General features: G+C 43.8%; 1 protein-coding gene across 3 annotated transcripts in view; it reads right to left on the bottom strand.

Annotated features, from left to right (window-relative positions):
* Positions 1 to 389: 389 nt before the first annotated feature.
* NCMAP (non-compact myelin associated protein) overlaps positions 390 to 26,089 on the bottom strand; it is a 41,295-nt gene continuing 15,595 nt past the window's right edge. For 2 of the 3 annotated variants that reach the window (XM_058195979.1, XM_058195978.1), the window contains exons 2-4: positions 6,767 to 6,862; positions 5,306 to 5,390; positions 390 to 1,927 (exon numbers count right to left, since the gene is read on the bottom strand). In XM_058195979.1, the coding sequence (XP_058051962.1) occupies positions 1,780 to 1,927; positions 5,306 to 5,390; positions 6,767 to 6,851 (318 nt within the window). In that variant the 5' untranslated portion in view covers positions 6,852 to 6,862 and the 3' untranslated portion in view covers positions 390 to 1,779. Of the gene's footprint in view, positions 1,928 to 5,305; positions 5,391 to 6,766; positions 6,863 to 19,381; positions 19,562 to 26,089 lie in introns of those variants that run through there. The other variant, XM_058195977.1, reaches the window with a different exon arrangement.

Raw genomic sequence — 26,089 nt, 5'->3', positions numbered from 1 at the left:
AGGTGGCTTGATGTATCCTCCTGTTTCTTGGCTCTCATTAGTACCTGGCAGTTGACAACACAGGAAGAGCCCCACTGGATCAGATTAATCAGCCCTCTGAGGCCCTCCAAAAGCCAAAATATCCACCCTTCTGGACTAGATCAGGGCTATTCAGCCTGAAAGCTCATTAATGCTTCCATGTACCTTCCTGTTCCAGTAAATTGCCTGTCAGGTATTAGGAAACCTTTTCATTCTGTGCTGAGTAGTTTTAACGATCCGGGCAAACAATCTCCAAGAGCTGGCTGTGAAAGTTTATTATTCCTGGCATGGGAATTTTTTTTTTTTTAAAAAAATCTACTATTGCTATAGAAAAATGCATCAGAACTCTCTCACACACAGACACACTGATCTAGTCATATCCCACATTTTACTTTCTTGCTATTTAAAAATATTTCCCTGTTCAGTTTGTTTAAAAGGAAAAAGGAGAAGAAATAAATACAGATATTTCCGCGACAAGATTCTGAAGGCAGGCTGATCTCCCAAAACTATTTCTGTGCTGCATAGTTTCAGGTAAGTGAATGGAAACATAAATTTAGCATACTAAATTGACTACATCTACTGGGGCCTCACAAAAAGATCACAACCTTCCCATGAAATCTCCCTTCAGATTCACTTCGTGGTTTTCTTTGCTTGAGGCTCTAAGCTAGGGCAGTTCGCTGTCACCAGGATCACATACGTAGCCAGGATCACTTTATACATTCAGCACAATTGATCCCTGTAGCATTTTTTCCCCCTGTAGCATTTAGGGAAGACATTAAAGATACGTTCCCATAAGAAAAGGAGAGCAAAAAACCCCTCACAACTCTGTATATACAGATACCTAGCATCTTCTGTCCTGACAAAGCAGCCTGAAATTCTAGCTTTGATCTACTGAATGTTATCAACTCACTTGTCACTTAGTTGAAGATTGGATTTGGAGAATAGGCAGTGGTGGCTTTCAAATTTTTTTACTACTGGTTCTGTGGGTGTGGCTTGGTGGGCATGGCAGGGAAGGATACTGTAAAATCTCCATTCCCTCCCCAATCCAGGGGAAGGTTACTGCAAAATCCCCATTTCCTCCAGATCAGCTGGGACTCGGGAGGCAGAGAATAGGTGGGGGCGGGGCAGTCAAAATTTTTACTACTTGTTCTCCGAACTACTCAAAATTTCCGCTACCGGTTCTCCAGAACTGGTCAGAACCTGCTGAAACCCACCTCTGAGAATAGGCACTTGTTCTCAAGAAAAATTGAGGTTGGCTAAAATAAGCCTAAGGAAACATGATTGTTGAAATCAAGTTCTTTGCTTGTCTGGGTAAACAGTGTTGGCAACTGGTGATAATGGCTGCTACCGCTTTTTCAGAGCCAAAAAATGAAAGAATATGGATCCTATATTATCTGCCACAAACCAAGAGGTAAGACTAAGCCCACTGACATCTTCAGAACCTTCATCCAGCAGAAAGTTCACTTTCACTTACAGGACAATGAGAGCTGGACTTAAATTAACAGAGCAAGAAAATATGGAGGACATGATTGGTTCCAAGATTGATTTGTAGTTGTGCTTCTCACCATCCCTCCCAACAAGCAGTTGGAAAGTTTATACATATTATTTCCACAACTGGTTGCCCCTAAAGGTTTTGCCTTCCATGAGGGAAAAAAAATGGTGACCAACAGACTGCTGAAACATGGACCATGGGAGCCACTCCATTCCTCAAGAGTATGCAGAGTTCACTTCTTGCCGATTATTCTTCCATTTGCTGTCTCTTCAAAGTCTTCTTTTTGGAATGTGAATGTCTACAGGGACAAATGTCACCGCACTGGTCCTGGCAGAGGTGCTACTGTCCTGTCCTAAAACGGAAGGGATGTTGGTCTTTGCATTCTTTGGCTCCAGCTCTCGCTTGATCCTCATATGCCTACAAAGAACCAAGCAGATTTTGTGTTAGTGTGCTGGTTGTGCAGCAGAAAAGACAAACAGCGGCAGCACCTGAAAGCCAAACATCCCTGTTGGAGATAAGCTTTTGCAAATCGCAGTCCTGATGCATAGGCCACGTTCTTCTGAGAAAGCACTCATTCAGGAGGATATTCCTGAAATTATTTTCTTTTTAGAATAAATTTTACAATGTTTAAAGTTAAATTAAATGAGACGAGGTAGGGGAGGGGGAGGCGTAGGGTATTTTCTTGCATTCTTCCCCAAATGCATTCTTCCCCAAATTCTCTGCAGCATCTGCAGCAATTCCCCAAATGCACATGCATTCTTCCCCAAATTCTCTGCAGCATCTCGAAAAATATACAGGTACTTCTCAACTTACATCCATAATCGGGATCAGAATTTCTGTTGCTAAGCAAAATGGTTGTTAAGTAGTACGTCACGCTGGATTTTACAGCTTTCTTTTTTTTTTATTTTTTGCCACGGTTATTAAGCAAGCCACTGTACTTAAGTGAATCACACGGTTGTTAAGATATTTGGTTTCTTCCATTGACTTGGCTTGTTGCTGGCCAGGTGGGAAGGTTGCAGATGTGATCGTGTGACCCCAGGATGTTGCAACCATTGCAAATACACAAGAGTTGCCAAGCGCCTGGATTTTGATCACGTGACCTTGGGGATGCTGTGAGGACCTGACGTAAGTCACTGAAGAAGATTTTGGACTCTAGATCACAGAGGTGACGTTTGCAATATTTGGTTCATTGGAAAGGATGCCCCTTGTCTGAAGCCACGTGGGTGAAGAGTTGGGATGTTCAGGCAGACACCTTAGTTAGGCAGTTTCATGATAAATTCCCTGATAAGCCTAAGGGTCCTTCTGGGGTGGAGGGGGAGAGGTGGTTAATGTGCTAATTGTGTTAACCCCTGACTTCAGTCTTGTTCCAGGATTCGTTCCTTTCCTGAGGGGGGCAAGACTGTCAGTTTTGGAAGGCAATTTTCTTTTTTGCTTCTTAACTGCCGTATATTTTAGCTGGGGAAGTTGGGAGGGGGTTGTTGTTGGAGCGGTAGAAAGTTAGTCATAACAACATTCTGTATTCAAGGACATCCTGCGTCTGATGAGCGTCAGCATCTTAACCCACTGGCGCCTTAACCCAGCGTTCAGTAACTTCGAACGGTCATTAAATGAATGATTGCGAATTAAGGACTACCTGTACAGTATACAGCTGTGATAGCGAACCTATGGCACATGTGCCAGAGGTGGTCCACAGCACCCTCCCTGTGGGCACACGAGCCATCGCCCCAGTTCAGCTCCGCTGCGCATGCGTATGCGCCTCCCTCTACCCAGCTGGTCTTCAGGTCTCTGCTGTGCATGCGGGGGGGGGCGCATGGGGATGCGTGTGTGGGCCCCGTGTGGGCATGCGTGCGGAGCAAGGCATATGCAGGGGGCCTTAGGCACATTGCATTTTGGGGGTTTGGGCGCGCACGCGTGCATTTGCACATGCATGTGTGTGTGCTTTGGGCACTCGGTCCGGAAAAGGTTAGCTATCACTGGTATACAGTAAGAATGCTCAGGAGGTCCTGACGTGGCTACTTTAATTTATTCGTTTCTTTTGAATTTGGGATGGAGTGCAATATTAGAAACCAACTATATTCAGCAATTAACAAAATGTCAGGGTTTGATTCAGGGGTGGGTTCTATTTACCTTTACTACCAGTTCACATCGTGCCCGTGCATGCGCAGATTGCTTTTGATGACGTTTGGGTCAGTGGGCGGAGCCTCCTGCCAGTTTTACTACCGGTTCTATAGAACCGGTCCGAACCGGGAGCAACCCACCACTGGTTTGATTAATTGTCAGAGATTAATTATTGCTAGAAGTGCTCATGGTTTATTTAATCAATCAATTGGATTTATTTACAGGGCTTTTAGCCGGCTTCTCTCTCTACAGGTAGTCCTCGACTTACAACAGTTCATTTAGTGACTGGACCATTTGAAGTTACAATGGCACCAGTGGTGGTATTCAGCCGGTTCTATCCAGTTCAGGTGAACCGGTAGCGTTCAGGTGAACCGGCTGGAGGCTCCGCCCACCTGCCCGGACGTAATCACGTCCCATTTATCCACATTTTTAACGTCCCCATAGTCACATGATCAAAATTTGGACGCTTGGCAACTGGCATGTATTTATGATGGTTGCAATGTCCCAGGGTTGTGTGACCACCTTTTGAGATATTCTGACAAGCGAACTCAATGGGGAAGCTTAACAAATTAAATAATTCACTTAACAGCTGTGTTACTAACTTAACCATTGTAGTGATTCACTTAACGACTGAGGGAAGCAAAGTCATAAAATGGAGCAAAATTCACTTAATAAGGGTCTCATTGATGAACAGAAATATTGGGCTCAATTGTGGTTGTAAGTTGAGGATGACCTCCATTTGTGTTTTTGTTAAACAAAAATGGCAATGTGAGCTTGCAACCTCTCACACAAGGAAAACAGCCGAGACCCTGAATGTAAAAATGTGATGACAGCAGAATTTATGAGGTAAAAAAACGCCCAGGGAACACATAACCAGAGTAGCAGCTTTCCTCAGACACAATGGCATCAAAATAAATACCGTATTTTTCATAGTAAAATTGAATAAAAAATTGAATAAAATAAATAGTATAAGACACACTGGAGCATAAGATGCACCTTAGTTTTTGGGGAGGAAAATAAGAAACAAGCTGATTGGCAGGTGGATTGTCCTCCTGGAATACCACCAATCAGCTGTTTCCAGAGGTGAATTTTAGCAACAGGTTCCTTAGTTGTGAGCTCTGTGCCTTGCTTTTTTTTTTGCTTTTTTTTCTGCCTCTGAAACTCTGTTTCAGAAAAAACTTTTTTCTGCCTCTGAAAGCCTCTGAAACAGAACTTCAGAAAAAAAGCCTCTGAAGCTCTGTTTGGGGCTTTTTTTCTGAAGCTCCGTTTGGGGCTTTTTTTCTGAAGCTCCGTTTGGGGCTTTTTTTCTGAAGCTCGGTTGGGGGCTTTTTTTCTGAAGCTCGGTTGGGGGCTTTTTTTTCTGAAGCTCTGTTTCTGATGGTTTTTTCAGCCCCTGAAACCTCCGTTTGAGAAGCTGGGCGGGGCTACATTTGGAGTATAAGATGCACCCAGATTTTCACCCTCTTTTTTGGGGGAAAAAGGTACATCTTATACTCTGAAAAATACGGTGCATCCCCCTCACAATGTCATTTGTGCAATAATGTCAGTACATATGTGATGTCACTGTTCCCCATCGCACCTCAGAAACCTATGAACGGAGCGATTGCATCCAGTTAGATTGTTCTCCTGAAGAATGAAAGGAACTGGAGAGGGAGAGAGAAAAATAAAATGACTAACCTGTTATACGTTTTAAGGATGAGCAGAACTGTTGTAAATATTACTATGACGCCCACGACAATAGCTGCTACTATTGCTCCAGAGCCTAATACGGAGAAAGAAAGAAAAACAGCAATCTGTATGTGCAGGCTTTTCAATACACTTTAATTTCCAGGTTATAATAAAATATAACTCCCATGTTCTAGGTCCTAGAATCTAGAATATGTACAAAAATATCCCAAAATTTTATCTTATTTTTAGCTGTTTTCTTAGAAACAGTCATATTATTTATTATAGGTTTAATTCACCCTTAAGAGCCAAGTAGTTCTCTATTTATGACCATTCATTTAATTAGTGTAATTAAGACAGTGATGGCCTGATAGGGTTTTTTGGGGGGAGGGTCCGGGTGGAGAATATCCTTGTGTCCCCCATGGAAGACTTCCTTTTACAACTTTTGAGTAATTTTATTTATTTATGCCTTTGGGTCAATATCAATTCATGGCAACTGCCAGACTAGCTCCTGCAAATATATGGCAATATTTTGGAAGTAGTTTACCATTGCTTCCTTCTGGTAAATCAGCAACTTACCAGTTTGGATATATCTGATTTTGTTTTCTTAATGCATGATCTAACATGACAATTCAGATATTGTGCATTATGTTTATTTATTTATTTATTCATACTTTTTATGTTAACTGTACTTGGAGGGTTTTGTTATCGATTAAGAAAACATACCACAAATGAAAGCAAACAAAAAGGGTTAAATTTTATTCCTCACTATATCTCTTCATTCCATCTTCATATACCACCATCTGACACCGTAAAGTTAAACTAAAACTTATGGCTATCATTTAGCGAAATGAAACCTTTAACAGTTAACTCCTTTGGGATTAAAAATATGTTACAACTCCAGTGGTGGGTTGCTACCGGTTCACCCTGGAGAACCGGTAGTGGCGGCTGGTAGTGGCGGCGGTGGGAGGCTCCGCCCACCCGCCCGGATGTCTCTGCGCATGCGCAGAAGCTTCTGCGCATATGCAGAAGAGTTGTACACGCACACGAGTACGCCGATGCCCAGAAGCAAAACGGTAGCAACCAAAATTGAAACCCACTCCTGTATAATTCCCACCAATACTCCCATCAGCACTGACAGGGCAAGCCACCTGTATATCTAAACAGAGAGCAACCCGACTCCCTTCTAGCACTGATGATGTTACTTAGTTGGGTAATGAAACATCTGCAAGAAAACAACCAAGCTCAGAGAGCACCAAGGACCCCACATACGTATTTCCAATTCAGTTTCCAGTTGAAAGAATTTCTAATCCAGCTCTTCAGGTCCCATCACCTCTGCAGCAACTGGGGCCTTGTCAGGGCAAATCCAGAGTTGTTTCATTCAGATCCTGAAGATGTTTCTTTTCGCCCATTCACACATTAGTGGTGAAAAGCCCATTAAAACCACCCAGTGCCACCTCTGCTGTTTCTTACTCTGATAAAGGATTTGCTCTCGAGACTTCGTGGTCACATTCTTCCAAGGCAGGGAATAATCAGACGTTGGGGCAGCTGTAGTCATCTTGATTCCAGCTAGGCAGAAAAATGAAACAACATTAGAATTAAAGGCAACCAGTAGTAGAATTGTAAGAGAGGCACCAACATCAGGCAGAATAGAATAGAATAGAATAGAATAGAATAGAATAGAATAGAATAGAATAGAATAGAATAGAATAGAATAGAATAGAATAGAATAGAATAGAATAGAATAGAATAGAAATGTTGAAAGGAACCTTGGAGGTCTTCTAGTCCAACCCCCTGCTTAGGCAGGATACCCTACACCACTTCAGACAAATGGTTCTCTTCTTAAAAACTTCCAGTGTTGGAGCATGCACAACTTCTGGAGGCAAGTAGTTCCACTGATTAACTGTTCTATGGCAATTAATTGTTCTAGGCAAACAGCATTGATTGCAACTGACATAGCATACAGACTTTCTGGTTCCACAAAACACATCGGTTTTGTCCAGGTGATCACACTACACATAGGGATGGTTATAAATAAGCAATCATTTATTTTGTTCATAGTCAGCCTCCTATTCTAAGGAACTCAGGTTAAGTTTCAACCCATTTTCTAAAAAAAAAATGATGTAAAAGAATGCTAGCTAAGAAATTCTGGGAGTTTTTTTATTTATTTATTTACATTTATATCCCGCCCTTCTCCGAAGACTCAGGGCAGCTTACATTGTGTTGAAGTCCACACATCTTAAAATTGCCAACTTTGAGAAACCCTGATCTAAAAATGACTATATGCAAAAGGGAATAGAGCATTGTATCAGTTTTTATCTTGGTCCTCGCTTTAAGAACTCATTCACATTGACATTTTTGTAATGGCTGCATGACTGTGTTTCATCTTCCACGCTCTGCTAAGTGTTGCCACCTAATTAGACATAAACATGCAAGCAGAAACCAGTGATGGGATTCAAATTTTTTTATTACCGGTTCTGTGAGCGTGGCTTGGTGGGCATGGCAGGGGAAGGCAAAATCCCCATTTCCTCCCGATGGCACTGGGAGCTGGGACTCGGGAGGCAGAGAATAAATGGGGGCGGGGCCAGCCAGAGGTGGTATTTACCGGTTCTCCGAACTACTCAAAATTTCCACTACCGGTTCTCCAGAACCTGTCAGAACCTGCTGAATACCATCTCTGGCACAAACCCACATAGAGGTAGTCCTTGACTTGTGGCCATAACTGAGTCCAGAATTACGATTGTAAGTCATGCCAATTGTCTTCACGTGACCTCATACACATCATACACTTTACTTCTTTTTTGCCGTGGTCATTAAGTGAACCCAGCAGTCATTAAGGAAACCCATTGTCCACAAGGGGCGTTTTTTTGCCAAAAGCTGGAAGTAAACACTGGTTTCTGGCAATTGCGGTTATGTGAATGTGGGATGCTGCAAGTGGCTGTAATGCAGGTCGGTTGCTGAGGACCCCTCATGTGATCGCTGGGATGGGGGCATCCATCAGAATTTTGAATCAAGGTCAGGAGTAAAATGATATCATCTTTTAAAAAGCACAATCGGTTGATAAATTGTATGAAGATCTTGCAATAAAGGAAGTCAGCATTAATAATAACAATCATAAATGATAATGCAATAACTCCAGGATCCTAAATTTAGTGCACCTTAAAGCAGGGGTCTCCAACCTTGGCAATTTTAAGCCTGGTGGACTTTAACTCCCAGAAGTTGAAGTTCTCCAGGCTTAAAATTGCCAAGGTTGGAGACAAAGCAATAAAGGTAGCCTCCACTTATGACCACTCTTTAAAAATAGTTCAGAGTTGTGGCAATTATTTATTTATTTTATTTATTTATTTTGTCACAACATCATATAAAAAGATTATATAGTATATAAACATATATATGAATAAATATTGGGAGGTATAAGCATCTATATATATATAGGAAGAAGAAAAGAAAAACAATAGGACAGGAACGGTAGGCACATTTGTGCGCTTATGCATGCCCCTTATGGTTTTCTTAGGAATGGGGTGAGGTCAATAGTAGAAAGTTTTTGGTTAAAGCTTTTAGGATTATGGGAAGAGACCACAGAGTCAGGTAAAGTATTCCAAGCACTGATGATTCTGTTACAGAAGTCATATTTTCTGCAATCTAGATTAAAGCGGTTGACATTAAGTTTAAATCTGTTGGTTGTTCTTGTATTATTGCAGTTAAAGCTGAAGTAGTCTTTGACAGGAAGGACATTACAATAGATGATTCTATGAGTTAAACTTAGGTCTTATCGAAGGCGACGGAGTTCCAAGTTTTCTAAGCCTAGGATTTCAAGTCTGGTGAGATAAGGTATTTTGTTGTTTTCAGAGGAATGGAGAACTCTTCTTGTGAAATATTTCTGGACTCGTTCAATTGTATTGATGTCAGAGATGTGGTGAGGGTTCCAAACAGGCGAGCTGTATTCGAGAATTGGTCTAGCAAATGTTTTGTATGCTCTGGTTAGTAGTGTAGTGTTTTTGGAAAAGAAGCAATGCTGAAAAAAAGTGACCTACAGCCTGAAGTTATGACCATCATATCACTTCCAAAGTCATGGGATTGCAATTTGGGTACTTGGCAACCAGCTCACATTTATTAAGGCTGCGGACTTCCAACAAGCAAAGTCACTGGGGAAAGCCAGATTTGCTTAACAACTCTGTGAATCACTTAATGGCTACATCGTTCACATAACGACTGCATGATTCACTTAAATACTACAGTAAAAATGATATCATCTTTTAAAAAGCACAATCGGTTGATAAATTGTATGAAGATCTTGCAATAAAGGAAGTCAGCATTAATAATAACAATCATAAATGATAATGCAATAACTCCAGGATCCTAAATTTAGTGCACCTTAAAGCAGGGGTCTCAACCTTGGCAATTTTAAGCCTGGTGGACTTTAACTCCCAGAAGTTGAAGTTCTCCAGGCTTAAAATTGCCAAGGTTGGAGACAAAGCAATAAAGGTAGCCTCCACTTCTGACCACTCTTTAAAAATAGTTCAGAGTTGTGGCAATTATTTATTTATTTTATTTATTTATTTTGTCACAACATCATATAAAAAGATTATATAGTATATAAACATATATATGAATAAATATTGGGAGGTATAAGCATCTATATATATATAGGAAGAAGAAAAGAAAAACAATAGGACAGGAACGGTAGGCACGTTTGTGCGCTTATGCACGCCCCTTATGGTCCTCTTAGGAATGACGTGAGGTCCATGTAGAAAGTTTTTGGTTAAAGCTTTTAGGATTATGGGAAGAGACCACAGAGTCAGGTAAAGTATTCCAAGCACTGATGATTCTGTTACAGAAGTCATATTTTCTGCAATCTAGATTAAAGCGGTTGACATTAAGTTTAAATCTGTTGGTTGTTCTTGTATTATTGCAGTTAAAGCTGAAGTAGTCTTTAACAGGAAGGACATTACAATAGATGATTCTATGAGTTAAACTTAGGTCTTATCGAAGGCGACGGAGTTCCAAGTTTTCTAAGCCTAGGATTTCAAGTCTGGTGGGATAAGGTATTTTGTTGTTTTCAGAGGAATGGAGAACTCTTCTTGTGAAATATTTCTGGACTCGTTCAATTGTATTGATGTCAGAGATGTGGTGAGGGTTCCAAACTGGCGAGCTGTATTCTAGAATTGGTCTAGCAAATGTTTTGTATGCTCTGGTTAGTAGTGTGGTGTTTTTGGAAAAGAAGCAATGCTGAAAAAAAGTGACCTACAGCCTGAAGTTATGACCATCATATCACCTCCAAAGTCATGGGATTGCAATTTGGGTACTTGGCAACCAGCTCACATTTATTAAGGCTGCGGACTTCCAACAAGCAAAGTCACTGGGGAAAGCCAGATTTGCTTAACAACTCTGTGAATCACTTAATGGCTACATCGTTCACATAACGACTGCATGATTCACTTAAATACTACAGTAAAAATGATGGCAAAATTGGGTCTGGACATATGATCCCTTGCTTCTGCACCAACTCAGAAAGTTCAAACTGCCCAAGGAGCTGCTGATCCAGTTCTACAGAGGAATTATTGAGCCTGTCATCTGCCCCTCTATAACTGTCTGGTTTGGTTCTGCAACCCAACAAGACAGACACAGACTTCAGAGGATAATTAGAACTGCAGAAAAAACAATGGCTACCAACCTGCCTTCCATTGAGGACCTGTATGCTGCACCAGTCAAAAAGAAGGCTTTGGAAATATTTACAGACCCCTCGCATCCTGGACATAAACCGTTTAAACTCTTACCCTCAAAACGATGGTATAGAGCACTGCACACCAGAACAACTAGATACAAGAACAGTTTTTTCCCGAATGCCATCACTCTGTTAAACAAATAATTCCCACAACACTGTCAAACTATTTACTAAATCTGCACTACTATTAATCTTCTCATCATTCCCATCACCATCTCCTTCCACTTATGACTGTAACTTTGCTGCTTGTATCCTTACAATTTATATGGATATTGATTGTTTCCTGATTGCTTATTTGTACCCTATGACTATCATTAAGTGTTGTAAGTGTTGTACCTTGATGAAGGTATCTTGTCTTTTTATGTACACTGAGAGCATATGCACCAAGACAAATTCCTTGGGTGTCCAATCAAACTTGGCCAATAAAAAAATTCTGTTCTATTCTATTCTATTCTATTCTATTCTATTCTATTCTATTCTATTCTATTCTATTCCATTCTATTCCATTCCATTCCATTCCATTCTATTAACCATCACATCATTTAGCAACTAAAATGTATGCCCCAATTGTGGTTCTACTAAGGTTTGCCAGAGGCAAAAATAGGATAAGTGTTCCTGATATAGATAATAAACAGCAAGTGCTTTTTTCAAACATATTTGTCGAAAAAGAACGTTATTGTCTATTTCCAGCCTCTGTGTTCAGTTGCAGATGTAATTGCAGGAAATTCACCCCAATTAGCAAATGTTTTCAATTTTTCTACCTTGAATAGACAGGATGGATCTTTTTAAAAACTTGGAAATAAAAAGAGCGGTCATTTGGCTGTTTCCATGGCAGAAGAAATGGTTAGAAAAATCACAGCTGGCTGTAACAAGACTGGTGAATGGACCTACTACGGTAATATTGAAACTTATAACTCAGTTCTATAAGGGAACTTTTCTAAATGAAATTTCAGTAGCACAAGTAAAAACTAACAGGGAACTTGAACTCGCTGCTGGCAACATGCCTCCCCCACCCCCCACCCCACTGGCCCTTGCCCCATTGGTGTCTCTTGAGAGTTTTGCCCCAAGCTTTCAACGCTTCAAATTGCAAAGTTGTTTGCACTGCGTACTGCACGGTCTCAAAGTTTCCAGCCAAAACGGGCAGCAGCAAACATGAAAATAACTCTGGATCTGAACCTATAACGGCCGTCATTCTCCTCCAAGTGAATGGTGCCTTTGTGGAACCCAACGATGACCTACTTTTGTAACCCAATCATCTAGTGTGGTCAGGGATCCTCTTTCTCCAACTTCTCCTTTTTGGAAAGAATCTTGTTCCAAAGTTCTCCTTTGCAGCTCCACCAACCCCTCCCTCCCTCCCTCTGTCTTTCAGCTGGCTATCAATTTCTAATGCAGAATCCTTTCACCATCCTAGGCATCAAATCCACGTCCCCTAAAGCAGGGGTCTGCAACCTTGGTAACTTTAAGACTTGTGGACTGCAACTCCCAGAGTTCCTCAGCCAGCAAAGCAAAGCTGGCTGAGGATTTCTGGGAGTTGAAGTCCGCAAGTCTTAAAGTTGCCAAAGTTGGAGACCCCTGCCTTGAAGGCTACCATGGAACATCTTCTCACTGCTGTTTCATGAGGCTTTGAAGGGTCAAAAATGGAGTGGAGTGGGTGGGCTGTCCCTCTTTTGGGGAGGGTGGCAGCAAGGCTGAATCAATATTATCTTAAAGCAGGGGTTAAGGGCCAAATGACACACAAGTTAGAAGACATTTGCATTTTTGGAAGATGTTTGCCTCCAAACATCTACCAACCTGCCTTCCATTGAGGACCTGTATACTGCACGAATCAAGAAGAGGGCCGTGAAAATATTTGCAGATCCCTCGCATCCTGGACATAAACTGTTTCAACTCCTACCCTCAAAACGACGCTATAGAGCACTGCACACCAGAACAACTAGACACAAGAACAGTTTTTTCCCAAAGGCCATCACTCTGCTAAACAAATAATTCCCTCAACACTGTCAGACTATTTACTGAATCTGCACTACTATTAATCGTTTCATAGTTCCCATCACCAATCTCTTTCCACTTATGACTGTATGACTATAACTTGTTGCTGGCAATCCTTATGATTTATATTGATATATTGATCATCAATTGTGTTGTAAATGTTGTACCTTGATGAACGTATCTTTTCTTTTATGTACACTGAGAGCATATGCACCAAGACAAATTCCTTGTGTGTCCAATCACACTTGGCCAATAAAATTCAATTCTATTCTATTCTATTCTATTCTATTCTATTCTATTCTATTCTATTCTATTCTATTCTATTCTTTCAGCAGAGAGAGATTTTGGTAGCTACTATTTTGTCACTGGAGGTCCAAAAAAAACCTTCTTTTCAATATTCTGCCCTTCGAACTGCAGCAAATATTTACAGATTAACTGAGTTGGAAGGGACCCAGGGGTGAATTCCAGCAGGTTCTGACAGGTTCTGGAGAACCGGTAGTGGAAATTTTGAGAAGTTCAGAGAACCGGCTAATACCACCTCTGGCTTGCCCCAGAGTGAGGTGGGAATGGAGCTTTTGCAATATCCTTCCCCCCAGGAGTGGGGAGGGAATGGGGATTTTGCAATATCCTTCCCCCAGGAGTGGGGAGGGAATGGGGATTTTGTAATATTCTTCCTCCAGGAATGGGGAGGGAATGGGGATTTTGCAGTATCCTTCCCCTGGAGTGGGGTGGGAATGGAGATTTTGCAGTATCTTTCCCCTGCCACGCCCACAGAACCGGTAGTAAAAAAAAAACTGGATTTCACCACTGAAGGGACCTTGTAGATCATCTAGTCCAACCCCCCACTCCCCACTCAAGCAGGAGACCCTACACCATTTCTGATAAATGGCAGTCCAATCTTTTCTTGAAAGTTGATGATGAAAGTTGAAAGATGAAGCTCCTACAACCTCCAAAGGCAACTTCTGTTCCATTGGTTGATTGTTCTCACTATCAGAAAATTTCTCCTTATTTCCAGGTTGAATCTCTCCTTGGTCAGTTTCCATCCATAATTCCTTGTCTGGCCTTCGGGTGCTTTGGATAATAGGCAATGGTGGGATTCAAGTAATTTAACAACCAGTTCTCTGCCCTATTGATTTCTTCCAACAACCAGTATGCCAAAATGCTCAGAAAGTTAACAAGCGGTTCTCCCTAAGTGGTGCGAACTGGCTGAATCCCACCACTGATAATAGGTTGACATTCCCCCGCCCCTCTGTGAAAGCCCCTCAGAAACTGGAACACTGCTATCATGTCTCCCCTGGGCCTTCTCTTCCCTAGACTAGCCACACCGAGTACTTGCAACAGCTCGTCGTACGTTTTAGCCTCCACTCAAGATAAATAGCAAAGCAAAGCTGGCTGAGGATTTCTGGGAGTTGAAGTCCGCAAGTCTTAAAGTTGCCAAAGTTGGAGACCCCTGCCTTGAAGGCTACCATGGAACATCTTCTCACTGCTGTTTCATGAGGCTTTGAAGGGTCAAAAATGGAGTGGAGTGGGTGGGCTGTCCCTCTTTTGGGGAGGGTGGCAGCAAGGCTGAATCAATATTATCTTAAAGCAGGGGTTAAGGGCCAAATGACACACAAGTTAGAAGACATTTGCATTTTTGGAAGATGTTTGCCTCCAAACATCTACCAACCTGCCTTCCATTGAGGACCTGTATACTGCACGAATCAAGAAGAGGGCCGTGAAAATATTTGCAGATCTCTCGCATCCTGGACATAAACTGTTTCAACTCCTACCCTCAAAACGACGCTATAGAGCACTGCACACCAGAACAACCAGACACAAGAACAGTTTTTCCCCGAAGGCCATCACTCTGCTAAACAAATAAATTCCCTCAACACTGTCAGACTATTTACTGAATCTGCACTACTATTAATCTTCTCATAGTTCCCATCACCAATCTCTTTCCATTTATTACTGTATGACTATAACTTGTTGCTGGCAATCCTTATGATTTATATTGATATATTGATCATCAATTGTGTTGTAAATGTTGTACCTATTCTATTCTATTCTATTCATGATTCTTGATGAATGTATTTTTCTTCTTCTTATGTACACTGAGAGCATATGCACCAAGACAAATTCCTTGTGTGTCCAATCACACTTGGCCAATAAAATTCTATTCTATTCTATTCTATTCTATTCTTTCAGCAGAGAGAGATTTTGGTAGCTACTATTTTGTCACTGGAGGTCCAAAAAAACCTTCTTTTCAATATTCTGCCCTTCGAACTGCAGCAAATATTTACAGATTAACTGAGTTGGAAGGGACCCAGGGGTGAATTCCAGCAGGTTCTGACAAGTTCTGGAGAACCGGTAGTGGAAATTTTGAGAAGTTCAGAGAACCGGCTAATACCACCTCTGGCTGGCCCCAGAGTGAGGTGGGAATGGAGCTTTTGCAATATCCTTCCCCCAGGAGTGGGGAGGGAATGGGGATTTTGCAATATCCTTCCCCCAGGAGTGGGGAGGGAATGGGGATTTTGTAATATTTTTCCTCCAGGAATGGGGAGGGAATGGTGATTTTGCAGTATCCTTCCCCTGGAGTGGGGTGGGAATGGAGATTTTGCAGTATCTTTCCCCTGCCACGCCCACAGAACCGGTAGTAAAAAAAAATTGGATTTCACCACTGAAGGGACCTTGTAGATCATCTAGTCCAACCCCCCACTCCCGACTCAAGCAGGAGACCCTACACCATTTCTGATAAATGGCAGTCCAATCTTTTCTTGAAAGTCTCAAGTGATGAAGCTCCTACAACCTCCAAAGGCAACTTCTGTTCCATTGGTTGATTGTTCTCACTATCAGAAAATTTCTCCTTATTTCCAGGTTGAATCTCTCCTTGGTCAGTTTCCATCCATAATTCCTTGTCTGGCCTTCGGGTGCTTTGGATAATAGGCAATGGTGGGATTCAAGTAATTTAACAACCAGTTCTCTGCCCTATTGATTTCTTCCAACAACCAGTATGCCAAACTGCTCAGAAAGTTAACAACCGGTTCTCCCGAAGTGGTGCGAACTGGCTGAATCCCACCACTGATAATAGGTTGACATTCCCCCGCCCCTCTGTGAAAGCCCCTCAGAAACTGGAACACTGCTATCATGTCTCCCCTGGGCCTTCTCTTCCCTAGACTAGCCACACCGAGTACTTGCAACAGCTCGTCGTACGTTTTAGCCTCCACTCAAGATAAATAGCAAAGAAGCAAAATTCAATACAGCTTAGTCTAAAGCAGGATTGCTCAATCTTGGCAACTATCAGATTCTTTCTTTTCCTCTCCAGGCACACCTGCTTTTCAATCGTGCACCTTTATTGTCGATTGGGGAGGGTGGGCAAACAAAGCTTTCATTCAATTTGCTGGCGGCTGCGTCGGCCAATCTAAAGGGAACAGAGGAGCCGTTTCTCCTCTGGGTAGGTGCTGACTTGATCCTTGCCTTTCAGCAGGATTCTGCTTCTGTGCCGACTTCGCAAAGCCAGGAAGGGTGTTACCGAAACACGTACAGGAAGTCCTCCACTCATCACAGTTTACTTAGCGACCATTCAAAGCAGGGGTGGTTTTCACTTGCTTTCGCTACCGGTTCGCAAATGTGAGCGTGTGCACGCGCGCGTTCGCTTCACTCGCCCACGACATCTCTGTGCACGCGCAGGACCTTCTGTGCATCTGAAGAGCGTCAAAAAATGGGATGTGATGATGTGGAGGTGGGCGGAGTTTCCCGCAGCCGCTGCTACCGGTTTGCCAGAACCGGATAGAACCGGCTGAAAACCACCACTGATTCAAAGTTACAGCGGCACTGAAAAAAGTGAGTTCTGACCGTCTTTCACACTTACAACAGTTGCAACCTGTCCAGGATCATGTGATCAAAATTCAGAGGCTTGGCAACCGGTTCATACTTATGACCGTTAACTCTGTCCCCCAGTTCAATGTGATCACCTTTTGCGACCTTTGGACAAGGAAGTCCAACGGGGAAGACAGATTCACTTAGCAACGGCAACGATTCCTTCAACAACTGCGGCAAAGAAAGGTCGTAAAAATGGGGCAAAACTCACTTAACAAATGTTTCACTTCACAGCAGAAATTTGGGGCCTCAATTGTAGTCATAAGTCGAGGACTACCTGCATGTCCCACACTAGCTAGATGTCCACCCTACCTTTCATTTGGGAGCTCCAGGTGGCACACAGAATATACCCCCTTCTCTTTCTCCCACCACAGGAGGCTGAAGAGTCAAAGTCCCTACGAGAGTTTTCAATGGCTAAGGGGGGGATTCAAATTTGGGCTTCTCTGGAGCCAATCTAACCTATACTGCAGGGGTGAAATGCTACTGGTTCGGACCGGTTCAGCCGAACCAGTAGCGATGGCAGGTGGTGGTTTGGAATACTGATAGCAAAGGCAATGCGAGGCTCCGCCCGCCTGGTCATTATTACCTGTTTTTTACCCTCTGTGCATGTGCAGAAGGGTTTGCGCATGTGCAGACGTGATGCTGATGTGATGCGCTGTTGTGTCTCGTCTGATCTCACCACAGCCGGGGCCTTCTTATCTGCTTCCGAACACGGAGGAATGTCCTAGTATGCCTCCCGGCCCCAGCCCTGGCTCCATGCCCAGACAGGCTGAAGAGGAGGAAGTATCTCCAGCCCCCAGCTCTGGCTCCATGCCCAGGCAAACGGAGCAACTAGACCCCTCCCCCTCCTCCACAGCATGTGAACCTGAGGGAGGTCAATTGCCAACAGCTGCAGACTGGAGTGACCCTCGCGTCAGAAGACTTGATAGACGGAGGCAACAGAAGGAAGGGAGGGGCAGGCCTGGATAAGTGCTGAGTCATGGAGCCACACCCCATGGCCTATATAAAGGACCTGCTTTCTGGCATTCTCTGAGTCAGGCAAAGTCTAAACATATCTTGCTGAAGTCACTTTCTGGTCTCCTGCCTGCCCTGAGGACTTTGCTAGGACTTTGGCAGAGCTGCAGAGGCACGCCTGATTCGGATTTCCCTGACCCGGCCGTCAGCGGAGGAGTGGGACACGACATGCGCGCATGAGCAGAGCGTGTATTTCCGAACCGCTGGGGAAGGTAAGTAGTTTTCACCCCTGGTTTACTACAAGCTCCCTGACTTTTATGGCAGATGACTCACGTCCAACTGGGAAGGTTTAACTGGGCGAGTTCAAATTCCACATGGAACAGAATGAGTTGAGATGTAAAAGCTCACACAAGCCAGCGCAACTAACTATACATGCTACCTACAAGCAGCAAATTTGTGACCTGTTGGGTCATCCTTAGAGAGAAAGCTAGTACAGACCGATGTGACTAGAATGAACATTAAGTTTTCTTGAATGCTATTGCTATCCTTTTTGCTTTGAAAATGAGCCCAGGCAGGCAAAGAAGCAGTAGAAGCGGAAGTGACTTCCGAGTTCCTGCAGACTTCCGCTGACTTTGCTTGTGGGAAGCTGGCAGGGAGTGTTGGAAATCACAAACATGTGACCACAGGGATGCTGCAACAGCCACAACTTTGCAAATAAGGCTGGTTTGAACATCATAACGACAAATATACAAGCATTTCACTTCTTACTATGTTACTATGTTACTAAGTTACATACCTCTACCTCTTATTACACTTTGTAGTACATAAAATTATCTGTTACAATGTCCTACCTGTCAATGACTACTTCAGCTTCAACCACAACAATACACAAGCACACAATAGATTCAAACTTAAAGTGAACCGCTCCAAACTCGATTGCAGAAAATACGACTTCAGCAACAGAGTGGTCAATGCCTGGAATGCACTACCTGACTCTGTGGTTTCATCCACAAACCCCCATAACTTTAACCTTAGACTGTCTACTTTTGACCTCACCCCATTTCTAAGAGGTCTGTAAGGGGCGTGCATAAGCGCACCAGCATGCCTACCGTCCCTGTCCACATTCGTAACCATCTCATGTATTCATACATTTCATGTATTTACAATCATGTTTATACTTTTATCTGTAATCTTATATATGCTTGACAAAATAAATAAATAAATAAAAATGTGCTGGCTGGAGAATTCTGGGAATTGAAGTCCATACGCCTTAAAAGTTGGTGAAGTTGAGAAAGCCTTAGAGGCCCTGCCTAGATGCTGCCCCATAAGTGGGTTTCAGCAGGTTCTGACAAGTTCTGGAGAACCGGTAGCGGAAATTTTGAGTAGTTTGGCAAACCGGTAGTAAAAATTCTGACTGCCCCCCCCCCATCTATTCTCTGCCTCCCAGCTGATTGGGAGGAAATGGGGATTTTATAGTATCCTTCCCCTGCCATGCCCACCATGCCACGCCCACCAAGCCACATCCACAGAACCGGTAGTAAAAAAAATTTGAAACCCACCACTGTGCTGCACTTTCCGACGTCGCACTCCTCTCTAAGGCTGGTGATGTTGTGGGCAAGCAGACAAAAGACATTGTGTAAAGTTGGATCTGTTCAGGTAGAGCCTTTCCATGTCAGGAGAATACGAAGTGTTCTGTCTCTATGCACATGGATCAGGGCATTTATACAGAGAAGAATAGGATTGGGCAAGAGAGAACTTCAGTTGTGGTGAAATTTTGAATGCTGCAATTTCAAACCGAAGCACGAGCCCAAACATGTCTCAAGTCACAGTTTCCCAAATTTTGCAAGCCAGGACATTTGTTTGAAAGAACAATAGGGAAAAGCCTACATAGAAATACTTCTGTTTATGACAATTATACAGACATGCATGGCATTAAAACAAGCATTTGCAAAACATGCATAAAGCAGGAAGAGAGCAAACAGTAATCTCTTGTGTGTGGAGAACTCAAATCAATCCCATTGCAAGCTTCAAAAGAAGATTCTAAGTTTGGCAATTCAACTTAAGTCATATACAGTAAAGAGAAAGGGCGGGGGGAGCTGAAATTGAAAATGACAAGATGCTGATTGGTCCATTTGTACATGTAGATCACATCCTTTCAAAACTTATGGCTGGGGGGGGCTACATGCTCCCTCATTATCAATGAAAAGACCTTCCTGTTTATGCATTAGATGGCACTTAGAAAAGCAAAAAGATTCAAGCACGGGGTGAAACGCTACCAGTTCGGACTGGTTCAGCAAAACTGGTAGCAGCGGCAGTGCAGAGCTCCACCACCCGCCTTGTCGTCATTAATTCCTGGTTTTAACCAGGAAATAACCTGTTTTTGACCCTTTGTGCATGGGCAGAAGGCTTTGCGCATGGGCAGAGGGTCCAAGAATGCACGTGATACGTACAGAGTGCGCACTTCCAAACCGGTAGGGATGATAAGTAGATTTCACCCCTGCTCAACCAGTATATGTAAACTTAAAAACCCAGTTTTAAAACACCAGAACAATTCAGTTGCTGGAATTCTTCTAACCCTATTGCTATCCTACTCAGGGGTGAAACCCAGCAGGTTCTGACAGGTTCTGGAGAACCGGTAGCGGAAATTTTGAGTAGTTCGGAGAACCGGCAAATACCACCTCTGGCTGGTCCCAGAGTAGGGTAGGAATGGAGATTTTGCAATATCCTTCCCCCAGGAGTGGGGAGGGAATGGGGATTTTGCAGTATCCTTCCCCTGCCACACCCACCAAGCCATGCCCACAGAACCGGTAGTACAAAAAATTGGATTTCACCACTGAAATCTGCAAATTTACTGCAAATAAACCTTGCTAAAGAAAACTCTGGAGGATTTTGCCAGGAAAGAATTATGTTTGATTTTAAGTAGCTGGCAAAGAGGCAGAATCCAGTTCCTCCTATCTTTTAACTCAGAAACGGACCCCAAACAGTCTGCAAATATATATTTCAATGTCAATGTGCAATAAAAATAATGCCCACCTATAAACCTAAGCAACCAGGTTGAAAAAAAGACCTTTTGCCGTTTTGAAACAGCGGAATTTCACACAATGGACTCCCTACCAGCCTCCAATAATGCAGAAGAGAAGCCATCAGCAAAGGACATTTTCTCAAAGAAAAATGAAAAACTCAGCAATCCCTGCAGAGCCAAAGTGAATTTCCTGAATTAATTCCTCTGCAGGGTTTCCTGAATTCCAAGAAACAAGCAGCCAACTAATATGACAAACACACAAACAAATAAATGACAGCCCTTGACCTGTTCACTCTGCTCTCTTTTCTTTCCTGTCCAAAGGAGGTGATGGCAGCCAATTTTGATATATCACAGTGCAGCAGGGGCTCCTCAGTTCCCCCCAATGCTGTAAAAATGCTGCAGCTATGCGACTGGGATGAGAACATCTACACATGGAAATGAAAGGCAAACTTCCAGAGCGAAATCAGTGGTGGGTTTCAAATTTTTTTACTACCGGTTCTTTGGGTTTGGCTTGGTGGGCGTTGCTTGATGGGCGTGGCAGGGGAAGGATTCTGTAAAATCTCCATTCCCTCCCCACTTCAGGGGAAGGTTACTGCAAAATCCCCATTTCCTCCTGATCAACTGGGACTCGGGAGGCAGAGAATAGATGGGGGCAGGGCCAGTCAGAATTTTTACTACTGGTTCTCCGAACTACTCAAAATTTCCGCCACCGGTTCTCCAGAACTGGTCAGAACCCGCTGAAACCCACCTCTGGGCAGAATGGGGCAACTTCCTATGGCCAACCCACTGTGGCTAACTGGCCAGAGTCAACTCGCCAAAGTCAACTCATCATGGCTAACTCACCACGGGATAATTCAACAATTCAATTTCGTTATTTCAAACAATTAAAGTATTATTGTGATTTTTGTCATTCACATTTCACTTTGTCCCTCCTTTTGCTTCCTTTTTTTTAATGATTCTATTCCATCATTTCTTTGATATTGGTGTAACTCTTGTCCCATGGTGAGTTATCCTGCAGTGAATTGACCCATGGTGAATTGGCCACAGAAAGTTGGCTGTGGCAAGCTGTCTGTGGTGTTGGAAGAAAAATTGAGGTCCGGTTCCAAGCCGGGAATAAAATGGAGGATGATTGGAAAGTTTATTGATGAACAGAACCATCACACACACAGTGTGCAGTTCTGGGACAGTTGAGAGTGGGTGGGTTTTATACCTTCTGGATTCCTATGGGGGTCATGTAGGGGTCATGGCTGGCTCTATAGGCAAAAGGGAAACTGCAAATCCTAGGTGTTTGTCTGAGCTAATCTTGTCTTGCCTACTTCCTTACTTGGCATTTCCGTCTGACCCAGTCTTTCTGAATGGATTATCAAATATGCATTTCTAAAAGCCAGCCTCCTCAGTTTCTGCTTGAGGCAGGGAGCCTGGTGCTGGTTTCTGTTGTGTCTTGCTGTGTCTCACCGCAGCCGGGGTCTTCTTATCTGCTTCCGAACGCTGAAGAATGTCCTAGTATGCCTCCCGGCCCCAGCCCTGGCTCCATGCCCAGACAGGCTGAAGAGGAAGAAATACCTCCAGCCCCCAGCTCTGGCTCCATGCCCAGGCAAACGGAGCAACTAGACCCCTCCCCCTCCTCCACAGCATGTGAGCCTGAGGAAGGTCTATTACCAACAGCTGCCGACTGGAGTGACCCTCGCGTCAGAAGACTTGATAGGCGGAGGCAACAGAAGGAAGGGAGGGGCAGGCCTGGATAAGTGCTGAGTCATGGAGCCACACCCCATGGCCTATATAAAGGATCTGCTTTCTGGCATTCTCTGAGTCAGGCAAAGTCTAAACATATCTTGCTGAAGTCACTTTCTGGTCTCCTGCCTGCCCTGAGGACTTTGCTAGGACTTTGGCAGAGCTGCAAAGGCACGCCTGATTCGGATTCCCCTGACCCAGCCGTCAGCAGAGGAGTGGGACACGACAGTTTCTGCCTCCCTTAAGATTTTTTTTCCCCCCCGTTTCTCCTTTAGGGGAAATATTCTATCCTGCCTTTTTAATATTCCCCAACATATTTCATTCTCTAGGCGGGTGGATGGGAGCTGACTTTCTACAGTGGCGAGTTGGCTGCAAACGAGTTGTCCTAGATTCCTTCCAGAGAGACGCAGATTCTACACGGACCCACACCAGAGTTGCTGTCAAACAGAAAGAGCCATCTGCTTAGCGCAACTGATCCAGAGTAATGGAACAAGGCAGTACTCAAGGCTGAAGACCCAGATGTACTTCTCACCTTCTGTCTTCGGTGTAGCATCTAAAGATGCTCTTTCCGTCCCATCAGGGAAGATTCAGCTGCTGATCTGGTGGGTTCCCAATGCTAGAAGGAGCAGCAGCAGGGGCTTCAGCTCAGACAGAAACTGCCTTGAGCTGGTCTGGAACATCCACTATTTGCAATGGTATTCAAGTATCACTTCCTACACATATGTAGTCCAGGGGTAGGTTCTACTTACCTTTACTACTGGTTTGCATCATGCGTGTGCACGCTCTTCTGCACATGTGCAGAAGAGTTTTAGTGACGTTTGGGTCAGTGGGCGGAGCATCCCACCAGTTTTACTACCAGTTCTATAGAACCAGTCTGAACCAGAGGCAACCCACTACTGATGTAGTCTCCATTGTAGGTCAGAAGAGCTTGTCTGGGGACATAGAACATTTGGTCCTCAGGAATAAAAGTACCATATTTTTCAGAATATAAGACACACTTCCCCCCCCCAAAAGAGGGTGAAAATTTGGGTGTGTCTTATACACCGAATGTAGCCCTGTCCACCTTCTGGCCCCCACCCTTTGACCTCTGCCTCCCAGCAATTTACCTCCTTGCAGCAAGCAGCAAACAGCCCGTTTCAACTTCAGGACAGCCCGATTAGTACAAATAGTTGATTGCTGGTTGGATCGGCCTCCCGACCCTCAGCTATTCTGGGGGATTGCCATGCAGGGTTTGCTGCAAGGAGGTAAATTGCTGAGAGGCAGATTTTTTTTCTTGTGCTAATCAGGCTGTGCTGAAAATGAAAATGAAACTAAAGCAGGCTGTTCGCTGTTTGCTGCAAGGAGGCAAATTGCTGGGAGGCAGATTTTTTTTCCCCCCCGTTTCTCCTTTAGGGGAAATATTCTATCCTGCCTTTTTAATATTCCCCAACATATTTCATTCTCTAGGCGGGTGGGTGGGAGCTGACTTTCTACAGTGGCGAGTTGGCTGCAAGCGAGTTTTCCTAGATTCCTTCCAGAGAGACGCAGATTCTACACGGACCCACACCAGAGTTGCTGTCAAACAGAAAGAGCCATCTGCTTAGCGCAGCTGATCCAGAGTAATGGAACAAGGCAGTACTCAAGGCTGAAGACCCAGATGTACTTCTCACCTTCTGTCTTCGGTGTAGCATCTAAAGATGCTCTTTCCGTCCCATCAGGGAAGATTCAACTGCTGATCTGGTGGGTTCCCAATGCTAGAAGGAGCAGCAGCAGGGGCTTCAGCTCAGACAGAAACTGCCTTGAGCTGGTCTGGAACATCCACTATTTGCAATGGTATTCAAGTGTCACTTCTACACATATGTAGTCCAAGGGTGGATTCTATTTACCTTTACTACTGGTTTGCATCATGCGTGTGCACGCTCTTCTGCACATGTGCAGAAGAGTTTTAGTGACGTTTGGGTCAGTGGGCGGAGCATCCCGCCAGTTTTATACCAATTCTATAGAACCAGTCTGAACCAGAGGCAACCCACTACTGATGTAGTCTCCATTGTAGGTCAGTAGAGCTTGTCTGGGGACATAGAACATTTGGTCCTCAAGAATAAAAGTACCATATTTTTCAGAGTATAAGACACACTTCCCCCCCCCCAAAAGAGGGTGAAAATTTGGGTGCGTCTTATACACCGAATGTAGCCCTGTCCACCTTCTGGCCCCCACCCTTTGGCCTCTGCCTCCCAGCAATTTACCTCCTTGCAGCAAGCAGCAAACAGCCCGTTTCAACTTCAGGACAGCCTGATTAGTACAAATAGTTGATTGCTGGTTGGATCGGCCTCCCGACCTCAGCTATTCTGGGGGATTGCCATGCAGGGTTTGCTGCAAGGAGGTAAATTGCTGAGAGGCAGATTTTTTGTGCTAATCAGGCTGTGCTGAAAATGAAAATGAAACTAAAGCAGGCTGTTCGCTGTTTGCTGCAAGGAGGCAAATTGCTGGGAGGCAGATTTTTTTTTTCTTGTTTTCCTCCCCAAAAAAGGTAGATGCGTCTTATAGTCCGGAGCATCTTATAGTCCGAAAAATACGGTAGGTTTTCTATTTAACCATTGAAATACAAGGACAAGCCTTCAGGAGAACTGCGAAGGAGACCTCACAAGGAGGAGTCATAGGAGGAAGGAAAGCAAAGAAGCAAGAAGTCAGAGAAAAAGATAAGATAAATTTTAAAAAGGATAAGGAGAATGAAAACAGCAAAGGGTTCCAACATTCTGTGTCTTGACAATAATATAGGCAGTCCTCAACTTACTATCATTTCTTTAGCAACCGTTTGTAGTTACTATGGCCCTATAAAAAGTGATTTACAGGCAATTCTTGCACTTATGATTATCACAGCATCCCCAGATTTGGGTGATTATGAGAATTACAGCACCCCGGACGTGGTGAAATCCAATTTTTTTTACTACCGGTTCTGTGGGCGTGGCTTGGTGGGCATGGCAGGGGAAGGATAGTGCAAAATCTCCATTCCCATCCCACTCCAGGGGTAGGATGCTGCAAAATCCCCATTCCCATCCCACTCCAGGGGAAGGGTACTGCAAAATCCCCATTCCCACCCAACTCCAGGGGAAGGGTACTGCAAAATCCCCATTCCCACCCAACTCCAGGGGAAGGGTACTGCAAAATCCCCATTCCGACCCAACTCCAGGGGAAGGATACTGCAAAATCCCCATTCCCACCCCACTCTGGGGCCAGCCAGAGGTGGTATTTGCCGGTTCTCCAAACTACTCAAATTTTCCACTACTGGTTCTCCAGAACCTGTCAGAACCTGCTGGATTTCACCCCTGACCCCGGAGTCACATGATCGCCATTTGTGACCTTCCCAGCCATTTTCCAACAAGCAAAGTCAATGGGAGAAGTTGGATTTGCTTAACAACCCCAACTGCATGCTTCACTTAGCAACTGCAATCATTTGCATAGCAAGCAAAATGCTGTAATGTTGTAAAATTGGGCGCAACTCACTTAATAACCGCCTCTCTTGGCAATGGAAATTCTA

This window comes from Ahaetulla prasina, chromosome 10 (genome assembly GCF_028640845.1).
Source record: "Ahaetulla prasina isolate Xishuangbanna chromosome 10, ASM2864084v1, whole genome shotgun sequence".
NCBI classification, from domain to species: Eukaryota; Metazoa; Chordata; class Lepidosauria; order Squamata; family Colubridae; genus Ahaetulla; species Ahaetulla prasina.
Note: the sequence above shows the minus strand (reverse complement) of the source record. Positions and strands in the feature narration are given on the sequence as shown.